Here is a 12,952-nt window from a genome sequence, read left to right on the forward strand (position 1 = left end):
TCATTTGCATGACTCACACGAGATTCCCAAAGCAAGCGCTCGACTCGGAACTCCCTCACGGCAAACGAGCCAAAGGTGGGCAGAGGAAACGTTACAAGGGACACCCTCAAAGTGCTCTTTTCAGAAGGATAAAGCAATGAATTTATATGTTCTTGCCGCCCTCTCCTGAAGGTTCCCGCTCTCGCTGGGACTCACCGGCTCCAGTCACAGTGCTTTACTCAAATGCCTATTCCCCGTGGAGCAGGCTGGCGGGCTCTTTCGCTGAGGCCGGGTATCGCCTCCTGAGCGTGCTCCTGTCTCAACATCCACACATGAGCAGGAGTCTTCGGGGAGCAATTGGTGTGTCGAGGGCCACTGTAACACCTGTCACCACTCTGGGTGAGACCAGCTAACCGAGACCGAGCTGAGGATTGATCCAGCCACCTTCTTGCAGTAATACTGTGGAGGGCAAATTCATGGAATGTATATAAGCTGGTTTTCTAGATCAGTATGTTGAGGAACCAACTAGAGATCAGGCTATTTTAGATCAAATATTGTGCAATGAGAAAAGCTTAATTCACGAAGGTTCATAAGAACATAAATAGGAGCAGGAGTAGGCCATATGGCCCCTCGAGCCTGCTCCGCCATTTAATACAATCTTGGCTGATCCGATCATGGACTCGGGTCCACTTCCCTGCCCGTTCCCCATAAACCCTTATTCCCTTTATCGGTTAAGAAACTGTCTATCGCTGTCTTAAATTTATTCAATGTCCCAGCTTCCACAGCTCTCTGAGGCAGCGAGTTCCACAGATTTACAACCTTCTAAGAAAAGAAATTTCTCCTCATCTCAGTTTTAAATAGGTGGCCCCTTATTATAAGATTATGTCCCCTAGTTCTAGTCTTCCTCATCAGTGGAAACATCCTCTCTGCATCCACCTTGTCAAGCCCCCTCATAATCTTATACGTTTCGATAAGATCACATCTTATTCTTCTGAATTCCAATGAGTAGAGGCCCAACCTACCCGTTCTTTCCTCATAGGTCAACCCCCTCATCTCCGGAATTAACCTAGTGAACCTTATATTAACGACTTGGAGGAAGGGACTGATTGTAATGTAGCCAAGTTTGCTGACGATACAAAGATGGGAAGAAAAGCAATGTTGTGAGGAGTACACAAAAAATCTGCAAAAGGACACAGACAGGCTAAGTGAGTGGGCAAAAATTTGGCAGATGGAGTATAATGTTGGAAAGTGTGAGGTCATGCACTTTGGCAGAAAAAAAAATCAAAGAACAAGTTATTATTTAAATGGAGAAAGATTGCAAAGTGCCGCAGTACAGCGGGACCTGGGGATACTTGTGCATGAAACACAAAAGGATAGTATGTAGGTACAGCAAGTGATCAGGAAGGCTAATGGTATCTTGGCCTTTATTGCAAAGGGGATGGAGTATAAAAGCAGGTAAGACTTGCTACAGCTATATAAAGTATTGGTGAGGCCACACCTGGAATATTGCGTGCAATTTTGGTTTCCATATTTACAAAAGGATACACTTGCTTTGGAGGCAGTTCAGAGAAGGTTCATTCAGTTGATTCCGGAGATGAGGGGGTTGACTTATGAGGAAAGGTTGAGTAGGTTGGGCCTCTACTCATTGGAATTCAGAAGAATGAGAGGTGATCTTATCGAAACATATAAGATTATGAGGGGACTTGACAAGGTGGATGCAGAGAGGATGTTTCCAAAGATGGGGGAAACTAGAACTAGAGGGCATGATCTTAGAATACGGGGCCGCCCATTTAAAACTGAGATAAGGAGGAATATCTTCTCTGAGGGTTGTAAATCTGTGGAATTCGCTGCCTCAGAGAGCTGTGGAAGCTGGGACATTGAATAAATTTAAGGCAGAAATGGACAGTTTCTTAACTGATAAGGGGTTATGGGGAGTGGGCAGGGAAGTGGAGCTGAGTCCATGATCGGATCAGCCATGATCTTATTAAATGGCGGAGCAGGCTCGAGGGGCCGTATGGCCTACTCCTGATCCCATTTCTTATGTTCTCTGAACTGCCTCCTTTCGTAAATATGGAAATCAAAACTGCACGCAGTACTCCAGGTGTGGCCTCACCAATACCCTATATAACTGTAGCAAGACTTCCCTGCTTTTATACTGCGTCCTCTTTGCAATAAAGGTCAAGATACTATTGGTCTTCCTGATCACTTGCTGTACCTGCATACTAACCTTTTGTGTTTCATGCACAAGTACCCCCAGGTCCCGCTGTACTGCAGCACTTGCAATCTTTCTCCATTTAAATAATAATTTGCTCTTCGATTTTTTTTTTCTGCCAAAGTGCATGACCTCACACTTTCCAACATTATATACTCCATCTGCCAAATTTTTGCCCACTCACTTAGCCTGTCTATGTCCTTTTGCAGATTTTTTGTGTCCTCCTCACACATTGCTTTTCCTCCCATCTTTGTATCGTTGGCAAAATTGGCTACGTTACACTCGGTCCCTTCTTCCAAGACATTAATATAGACTGTAAATAGTTGGGGTCCCAGCACTGATCCCTGCAGTACCCCACTAGTTACTGATTGCCAACCTGAGAATGAACCATTTATCCCGACTCTCTGTTTTCTGTTAGTTAGCCAATCCTCTCTCCATGCTTATTGCCCCCCAACCCCATGAACTTTTATCTTGTGCAGTAACCTTTTATGTGGCACCTTGTCAAATGCCTTTTGGAAGTCCAAATACACCACATCCACTGGTTCCCCTTTATCCACCCTGTCCGTTACATCCTCAAAGAATTCCAGCAAATTTGTCAAACATGACTTCCCCTTCATAAATCCATGCTGACTCTGCCTGACCGAATTTTGCTTTTCCAAATGTCCTGCTACTACTTCTTTAATAATGGACTCCAATATTTTCCCAACCACAGATGTTAGGCTAACTGGTCTATAGTTTCCTGCTTTTTGTCTGCCTCCTTTTTTAAATCAGGGCGTTACATTTGCAGTTTTCCAATCTGCTGGGACCTTCCCAGAATCCAGGGAATTTTGGTCAATTACAACCAATGCATCCACTATCCCCTGCCGCTACTTCTCAAGACCCCAGGATGCAAGCCATCGGGTCCAGGGGATTCACCAGATTAATTCCGGGGATGGGGGGGTTGTCCTACGAGGAGAAATTGAGTAGACTAGGTCTATATTCTCGAGTTTAGAAGAATGATCTTATTGAAACATACAAAATTCATACAGGGCTTGACAGGGTAGATGCAGGGAGGATGTTTCCCCTGGACTGGGGAGTCTAGAACTAGGGGTCACAGAATAAGGGGTCGGCCATTTAGGACTGAGATGAGGAGGAATTTCTTCACTCGGAGGGTGGTGAATCTTTGGAATTCTCTGCCCCAAGAGGGCTGTGGATGCTCAGTCGTTGAGTATATGCAAGACAGAGCAGGATAGATTTTTGGATATTAAGGGAATCAAAGGATATGAGGACAGTGCAGGAAAGTGGAGTGGAGGCCAAGATCCGATCAGCCATGATCTTATTGAATGGCGGAGCAGGCTCGAGGGGCTGAATGGCCGACTCCTGCTCCTATGTTCTAATCTATACCACCCCACGTGCACTTTAACACAACTACAGGCTCCATTCCTGATTTACTCTTTTTTTTTAAACTTGAGACTTGTAGAACTAAAATTTGAGTGCGAGTACTTAATTCAACCTTTAAAACAGTAGATAAGCCTGTTTATTGCGTGGTGAATGCGTGGCTGGAGAGATGGTGCAAGAGGGAGGGCTTCAGATTCCTGGGGCATTGGGGCCGGTTCTGGGAGAGGTGGGACCCGCACAGGCAGGACGGGTTGCACCTCAACAGGGCCGGAATCAATATCCTCGCGGGGAGGTTTGCTAGTGCTGTTGTGGAGGGTTTAAACTAATTTGGCTGGAGGATGGGCACCAGGATGTAACATTAGAAAGTGCTCAAACGATCGGCAGAGAGCACTAAAGTAAGAAGTGGTAAGGTATTAGGTGGGAGTCCAACTAAGAGAGAATACAGGATGGTCTCAAATGGGTTTGCAGTGTATTTATATGAACACACGAAGTGTAGTAAACAAGGTAAGTGAGCTGCAGGCACAAATAGCCACATGGGAATATGATGCGGCAATAACTGCAACCTGGCTCAAAGAAAAGCAGGATTGGGTATTAAATATTCCTGGTTAGAAGGTGTTCAGGAAAGATAGAAGATGGTGTGGCAGTATTGGTTAAGGACAATGTTAATGCTGGAGGGGTCAAGGACAGAATCTATATGGCTAGAGTTAAGAAATAATAGAGGTGCCATTACACTACTAGATGTATGCTATCGGCCACCAACTAGTGGGAAAGATATGGAGGACCAAATTTGCATGGAAATTAGAGAGCGGTGCAAGAATTATAGAGTAGTAATAATGGGGAACTTCAAGTATCCTCATCTAGACTGGGATCATAATAGTGTTAAGGGCAGAGAAGGGGAAAAATTTCTGGTGTGTTCAGGAGACCTTTCTTGATCAGTCTGTTTCTGGCCCAACGAGGGAGGAGGCATTGCTGCAGCTGGTTCTGGGGAATAAGGTGGGTCAAATGGAGCAAGTGTCAGTAGGTGAACATTTAGGGAAGAGCGATCATAGTATCATGCGGTTTAGATTAGCGATGGAAAAGGACAGGGAGCACTCTAGAGTAAAAATGTTTAACTGGGGCAAGGCCAATTTCAGTTTGATGAGAACGGATCTGGCCTGGGTAAACTGGAATCAAAGATTGGCAGGCAAATCTGTAATGGAACAATGGGCTGCCTTTAAAGAGGAAATAGTTCAGGTACAGTTGGGGCACATTCCCACTGTGGGGAAAGGCAGGGCAACTAAAGTGGGGGCTCCCTGGATGACGAAACAGATCGAGAATATGATGAAGCAGAAAAAGAGCGCGTATGACAGATGTCAGGTTGGAAATACATCTGAGAATCAGGCTATTATATAGAAAGGTCAGAGGTCAAAGTGAAAAAGAAATTGAGGGGCAGAGAGAGGGTATGAGAGTAGAATGGAGCCAACATAAAAGGTAATCCAAACGTCTTCTATAGGCATATAAATAGAAAGAGATGGGGTGGGGCCGATTATGGGCCAAAAAAGAGACGGAGGGTATGGCTGAGGTACTTTGCATCTGACTTCAAGGATGAGAATGCTGCCATAGACATAGTGAAGGAGGAGGTAGTGGAGACACTTGATAGGATAAATATTGAAGAAGAGGTATTATAAAGTCTGGCTGTACTTAAAGTAAATAAGTCACCAGGAGCAGGTGGGATGCATCCTAGGACGCTGAGGGAATTGAGGGCGGAAATCGTGGAGGTACTGACCATAATATTCCAATCCTCCTTGGAAACGGGGGTGGTACCAGAAGACTGGAGAATTGTAAATGTTACACCTGTGCTGAAAAAAGGGTGTAAAAATAAACCCAGCAACTAACAGGCCAGTCACTTTAACCGCCGAAGCATTCAGAAACGGTAATCGGGGACAAAATGAGCAGTCACTTGGATAGGTGTGGATTCATTAAGGAAAGCCAGCAAGGATTTATAAAGGCAAATCTTGTTTAACCAACTTGATTCAGTTTTTTTGATGAGGTAACAGAGAGGGTTTATGAGGGCAATGCGGTTGACGTAATGTACATGGATTTCCAAAAGGCGTTCGACAAAGTGCCACATAATCGGCTTGCCAGCAAAGTTGAAGCCCGTGGAATAAAAGGGACAGTGGCAGCATGGATACGCAACTGTCTCTGACGGGAAACAGAGAGTAGTGGTGAACGGTTGTTTTTCGGACTGGAGGAAGGTATACAGTGGTGTTCCCCTGGGGCCTGGTTCAAGGACCACGGCTTTTCTTGATATATTAATGACTTGGACATGGGTGTACAGGGCACAATTTCAAAATTTGCAGATGACACAAAACTTGGAAGTATAGCGAACAGTGAGGAGGAGAGTGATCGACTTCAGAAAGACATAGACAGGATGGTGGAATAGGCAGGCACGTGGCAGATTAAATTTAACACACAAAATTGTGAAGTGATACATTTTGGTGGAAAGAATGGGGAGAGGACATGCAAACTAAAGGGTACAATCCTAAAGGGAGTGCGTGAACAGAGAGACCTGGGGGTATGTGTGCACAAATCGTTGAATGTGGCAGGACAGGTTAAGAAAGCAGTTAAAAAGGCTTACGGGATCCTGGGCTTCATAAATAGAGGCATAGCGTACGCAAGTGTGAAAATTATGATGAACACTGGTCCGGCCCCAACTGGAGTATTGTGTCTAATTCTGGGCACCACACTTTAGGAAGATGCGAAGGTCTTCAAGAGGGTGCAGAAAAGATTTACGAGAATGATTCCAGGAATGAGGGACTTAAGTTACATGGATAGACTGGAGAAACTGAGCGGTTCTCCTTGGAGCAGAGAAGATTTGCAGGAGATTTGATAGAGGTGCTCAAAATCATGAGGGGTCTGGACAGAGTAGATAGAGAGAGAAACTGTTCCCATTGGCAGAAAGGTCGAGAACCAGAGGACACAGATTTATGCTGATTGGCAAAAGAACCAAAAGCGGTGTAAGAAAAAACTTTTACGCAGCAGGATGGTTAAGATCTGGAATGCATTTCCTGAAAGGCTGGTGAAGGCAGACTCAATCTTATAAGAACATAATAGGAGCAGGAGTAGGTCATACGGCCCCTCGAGCCTGCTCCGCCATTCAATAAGATCATGGCTGATCCGATAATGGACTCAGCTCCACTCCCTGCCCGCTCCCCATAACTCTTATCCCCTTATCGGTTAAGAAACTGTCTATTTCTGTCTTAAATTTGTTCAATGTCCCAGCTTCCACAGCTCTCTGAGGCAGCGAATTCCACAGATTTGCAACCCTCAGAGAAGAAATTCCTCCTCATCTCAGTTTTAAATGGGTGGCCCCTTATTCTAAGATCATGCCCTCTAGTTCTAGTCTCCCCCATCAGTGAAAACATCCTCTCTGCATCCACCTTGTCGAGCCCCCTCATAATCTTATACGTTTCGATAAGATCACCTCATTCTTCTGAATTCCAATGAGTAGAGGCCCTTATCTTTCAAAAGGGCGTTGGATAAGTATTTAACTTCTCATGTCGCTGGCAGTGTGAATTCTGTAAATGGAGTCATTTCTGGGAGTGCAAGCGGAGTGGAAGAGAATTGTAACAGAGTGTTTTTCCTTCAGTAATTTGCCATACGAGGTAACTCCAGATCAAGCCCTGACCCACCGGGAGGTCCAGCGGAGGCTCGACATATCCATCCGCAATCTCCGGGCTGCCACCGATAAATTCCTCAATGCCATTGTTTCCTCCGTGGACAAGATACCGTAAGTTCTCTGCAATGTCTCCTCCCAATATATTCAGCACAGCACAGTCTCGTGACCTGGGTGGGGATGTGGGTGATGCTGGACACAGTTTAGTGCTTCCCCACTGCTGAGGATTGCTCCAACGTGCTCAAAAAAATAAAGAACTTGCATTTCTACAGCACTTTCCACATCCTCAGGACGTTCCAAATCGCTTTACAGCCGGCGACGTGCTTTTTGAAGTGCAGTCACTGTTGTAATGTGGCAAATGCAGCAACCAATTTGCTCACAGTAAGCTCCCACACACAGCAATGTGATAATGACCACATAATCTGCTTTTTCATCATGTTGGTTGAGGGATAAATATTTGCTCCAGGGCAAACGCCCCTGCTCTTCTTTCAATAGTGCCGTGGGATCTTTTACGTTAACTGGCGATCAGACAGGGCCTCGGTTTAACATCTCATCTGAAAGACGGCATCTCCAGCAGTGCGGCGCTCCCTCAGTACCGCCCCTCCGACAGTGCAGCGCTCCCTCAGTACCGCCCCTCCGACAGTGCGGCGCTCCCTCAGTACCGCCCCTCCGACAGTGCGGCGCTCCCTCAGTACCGCCCCTCCGACAGCGCGGCGCTCCCTCAGTACCGCCCCCTCCGACAGCGCGGCGCTCCCTCGGCACCGCCCCCTCCGACAGCGCGGCGCTCCCTCGGCACCGCCCCCTCCGACAGCGCGGCGCTCCCTCGGCACCACCCCCTCCGACAGCGCGGCGCTCCCTCGGCACCACCCCCTCCGACAGCGCGGCGCTCCCTCGGCACCGCCCCCTCCGACAGCGCGGCGCTCCCTCGGCACCGACAGCGCGGCGCTCCCTCGGCACCGACAGCGCGGCGCTCCCTCGGCACCGCCCCCTCCGGCAGCGCGGCGCTCCCTCGGCACCGCCCCCTCCGGCAGCGCGGCGCTCCCTCGGCACCGCCCCCTCCGACAGCGCGGCGCTCCCTCGGCACCGGCACTGGAGCATGTCAGCCTGGATAATGGGCTCAAGTCTTCGGAGTTGAACCCACGACCACCTGACTCGGAGGGGAGAGTGGTACCCACTGAGCCACGGCTGACACCATCGAGTACGGTAGGTTTGGATGTCACCCTATGCCCAGTAAGCGCTTTACAGCCAATGACGTACTTTTAAAGAGCAGTTACAGTTATAATGTGGGAAAGACGGCAGTCTCCCACAAGCAGCCGTGAGCAACTCCTGGGCCGTAAGTTGCAGCCTCTCCAGGTGCGTACGGTGTGAGGCTGCATTTGTGGAACTGTCAACATTTGACAATGCACACTTCCTCGGGGGAAGGGCCTTCGGAGGCAGAGATTTGGGCTATTTGCCCAGCGAATGTCCTTCAAACTCTTAGCGTGGTACACGCGTATAGCCTGCTTTTGCCAGCGTAAGAGTTTTAAAAGATAGAAAAATTAAATTTGATTGCTAATTTTTTATATTAAAAACCCTGTCTATTAAGGTACGTTTATTTTTACACCTATTAAAACGGATAAAAAAATATTTTGTCTATTTCAGTTCCATTTCAATTAATTTTAAATACGAGTTGTTTTTTTTATTGATTGTGTTGTGTTTCTGTCTCTTTGGGGAGTTTTCTCTTTGTATTGGGAGCCCGTACAAGCGGAGCTCCCATTATTATCAATGAGAATGCTCCATGTTCATTGGTGGTTAGCACCCATGTGATCCCAGGTTGAGCTTGCATAAGAACATAAGAAATAGGAGCAGGAGTAGGCAATCTGATCCCTCGAGCCTGCTCTGCCATTCAATAAAGATCACGGCTGATCTGATCATGGACTCAGATCCACTTCCCTGCCCGCTCCCCATAACCCTTTATCCCCTTATCGTTTAAGAAACTGTCTATTTCTGTCTTAAATTTATTCAATGTCCCAGCTTCCACAGCTCTCTGAGGCAGCGAATTCCACAGATTTACAACCCTCAAATGAAATTTCTCCTCATCTCAGTTTTAAATGGGCGGCCCCTTATTCTAAGATCATGCCCCCTAGTTCTAGTCTCCCCCATCAGTGGAAACATCCTCTCTGCACCCACCTTGTCAAGCCCCCTTATAATCTTATACGTTTCGATAAGATCACCTCTCATTCTTCTGAATTCCAATGAGTAGAGGCCCAACCTACTCAACCGTTCCTCATAAGTCATCCCTGATCCCTGGAATCAACCGAGTGAACCTTCTCTGAACTGCTTCCAAAGCAAGTATATCCTTCTGGGATATGCTTGCTTGGATGTGTGGGCCCTCACGCTGGGCTGCAAATGGAGGCATCGGACCGCAAGTCTATGTTCCTCCGGCACCACCAGGTACTTTCATTTTTTTTAAACTCTGTTGGAGATGTCCATCCGCAGTTCCTGGGCCACGCTCTCTTTTTTTTTTTAAAGGTGATGTTTGTTGAGGGATAAATTTTGCCTCCAGGACATAAGAAATAGGAGCAGGAGTTGGCCATTTGGCCCCTCGAGCCTGCTCTGCCATTCAATAAGATCATGGCTGATCTGATCATGGACTCTGCTCCACTTCCTCGCCTGCTCCCCATAACCCTTGGCTCCCTTATCATTCAAAAGTCTGTCTGATATGCTGTCCTTCGAACAAGGATGACTTGCTTCCACATGAGTTCACAGGTGTTTCGATGAAGAACCCGATGTTCCAGTCCTGAACTCCCAATTGAGGGGGTGGAAGATGCCTTTGCATGGATTTTTTTTTTTAAACGTGGAGTGACTGTTGCACACCAGCCACCACACTGGCTTGACAGAGCGAGGTCTTTATCCAGTGGCAAGGGTTATCCAAGACGACTGGAGACCAGCTCTGCTGCACGGACCCAGTGTGCACACATATCACAGTGTGGGCTGGGCCCGTGCTGCCCCTGGGCCCTCGGCTCTTCCGAGCCCCGTACCCTCATTCGCCGCGCCTCCGCCATGATCTCTCGCCGCTCCTCCTCCACAAAAACACTCGGCACACCTCCGCACCAAACATTCACCGAACCTCCGTCACAATCACCCACCAAATCTCAGCCATACCAATCATAGGCACTCCCTCGAAGCGAGGATGACTTGCGTCCACGCTAAAAAGGGATGAGTTCACAGGTGTTTCAATGAAGGACCTAATATTCCAGATCCCGAACTACATCTTGAAGGGTGGAAGATGCCTGTGCGTGGATTTTTTTAACGTGTGGTGGCCGTTGCACACCAGCCACCACACGGGGCTTGACAGAGCGAGGTCTTGGTCCAGTGGCAAGGATTACCCAAGACGACTGGAGACCAGCTCTGCTGCACAGGCCTAGTGCGCGCACATGTCGGCGTGTGGGCTGGGCCCGTGCTGCCCCTGGGCCCTCGCCTCTTCTGGCCCTGAACTCACGCCTCTCCCGGGTCCCGATCACGTCCCTCTACAATCTCTCGCCGCTCCCTCGCCCCGACCTCGCCGCTCCTGCTGTACCTGCCCAAGCTCCAACACCGACCTGGGTCTTGGTGACGTCCCTCTTCTCTGCCATCGCCCTCCTGCACCAGCTCGCGCTGTACCTTGCCGTGGTACACCGCCACGCTGCCCATGGCCGTCGCTCGCCTCCTTTTATGGCCCTGACCTGCTGCTGATGGTCTCTCGCAGGTCAGGACCACCACACTGTCTATCTTCACCTTAAATATATTCAATGACCCAGCCTCCACAGCTCTCCGGGGCAGAGAATTCCACAGATTCATGAAGAGAAATTCCTCCTCTTCAGTTTTAGATGGGCCACCTCTTTATTCTGAAACTATGCCCCCTAGTTCTAGATTCCGCCTTCCCCCCCCCCCCCCCCCCCCCCCCCCCCCACGAGGGGAAACATCCTCTCTGAAAGAGGACATCGGGGAGAACTCCCCAACTCTGCCTGTGCTGAGCTATCTGACCTAGAGCGAGCTACAATTGGGTTAGAAACCTAGAAAATAGGTGCAGGAGTAGGCTATTCGAGCCTGCACCACCATTCAATAAGCTCATGGCTGATCATTCACCTCAGTACCCCTTTCCTGCTTTCCCTCTATACCCCTTCAAAGAGGAAAACCTATCCAGACTGCCTGCTCTGCACCACTGCCCAGTGAGGACAGGATTGGGCTCATCTCCACCAATCAGGCTGTCGGCATTCGCCATCGGTGCTCACTGACTAATGTCCATTTGAGCAGAGCTCGCGAATACTGGCCACCATCCTGCAACAGAGTGGACACCTTCCGGGGGAAGGGGGGGGGGCGCGGAAGAGAGGAAGGAAATGAAGAGCTGTCTGCACTGGCAAAAGAAGCGGGGAGACGAGTGTTTTTTTTTAACGCAGCGAGTTGTTGTGATCGGGAACGCGCAGCCTGAAAAGGCGGTGGGAGCAGATTCAATCGTGACTTTCAAACGGGGGAATTGGGTAAATACTGGAAGGGAAAAAATGTGCCGGGCTGTGGGGAAAGAGCAGGGGGGAGTGGGACTGATTGGATCGCTCTGTCACGGGCTCCATGGGCCCAATGGGATCCTCCTGTGCTGTACAATTCTGTGTTAATCTAATGTTGATGTTCATGCTACCTGTACAGGTATGGGATGAGGTACACTGCAAAGGTGTTGAAGGGCTCACTGCATGAAAAGTTCCCAGAGGCCACTGAAGATGAATTGTTCAAGGTAAGATTGAACCAGTGGATGTGTTCAAAGTCTCAGTATCCACGTTGCCCCGTGATCCACCCGAGCGAGCTCCCCCGCGCGTGGCCTGTGCCAAAGCAAGAATGCACAACAGCCTCGGAGCAGGAGTCCTGCCCGTGTCCTGGAGCAGGAGTCCTGCCCGTGTCCTGGAGCAGGAGTCCTGCCCGTGTCCTGGAGCAGGAGTCCTGCCCGTGTCCTGGAGCAGGAGTCCTGCCCGTGTCCTGGAGCAGGAGTCCTGCCCGTGTCCTGGAGCAGGAGTCCTGCCCGTCCCCTAAAGCAGGAAGGACCCATGGGAGGCATTTTGGGCAAGAGGAGTGAACATAAGAAATAGGAACATGAGTGGCCCCTCGAGCCTGTTCCGCCATTTAATACGATCATGGCTGATCTGATCATGGACTCAGCTCCACTTCCCTGCCCGCTCCCCATAACCCCTTGCTCCCTTATCGGTTAAGAAACTGTCTATCTCGGACTTAAATTTATTCAATGTCCCAGCTTCCACAGCTCTCTGAGGCAGCGAATTCCACAAATTTACAACCCTCTGAGTGAGGGGGAGTACAGGAGATGGCTCGATGGGTATAAAAACACAGCCGTGGCACTGAGCCATGCAAAGCAGGAACTTGGCAAGTGGAATATAATGTGGAGAAATGTGAAGTTGCCCACTTTGGTAGGAAAAATAGAAAAACAGAGTATTTTTAAATGCTGAGATTGGGAAATGTTGGTGTTCAGAGAGACCTGGGTGTCCTTGTACACGAATCACTGCAAGTTAACATGCAGGTACAGCAAGCAATTAAGAAAGGAAATGGTATGTTGGCCTTTATTACAAAGGGGTTGGAGTATAAGAAAGTCTTACTGCCATTATATCGGGCCCTGGTGAGACCGCACCTGGAGTATTGTGTACAGTTTTGGTCTCCTTTCCCAAGGAAGGATATACTTGCCATAGAGGGAAACATAGAGTGCAACGAAG

General features: G+C 48.7%; 1 protein-coding gene across 1 annotated transcript in view; it reads left to right on the forward strand.

The window, feature by feature from the left end:
* The window catches only part of iqgap3 (IQ motif containing GTPase activating protein 3), a 153,352-nt gene that overhangs the window by 108,218 nt on the left and 32,182 nt on the right, over positions 1-12,952 (forward strand). Inside the window, exons 27-28 of the mRNA XM_070868690.1 lie at positions 7,197-7,337; positions 11,886-11,970. Of these exons, the coding sequence (XP_070724791.1) occupies positions 7,197-7,337; positions 11,886-11,970 (226 nt within the window). The remainder of the gene's footprint in view (positions 1-7,196; positions 7,338-11,885; positions 11,971-12,952) is intronic.

The sequence above is a fragment of the Pristiophorus japonicus genome, chromosome 30, assembly GCF_044704955.1.
Source record: "Pristiophorus japonicus isolate sPriJap1 chromosome 30, sPriJap1.hap1, whole genome shotgun sequence".
In the NCBI taxonomy this organism is placed as follows: Eukaryota; Metazoa; Chordata; class Chondrichthyes; family Pristiophoridae; genus Pristiophorus; species Pristiophorus japonicus.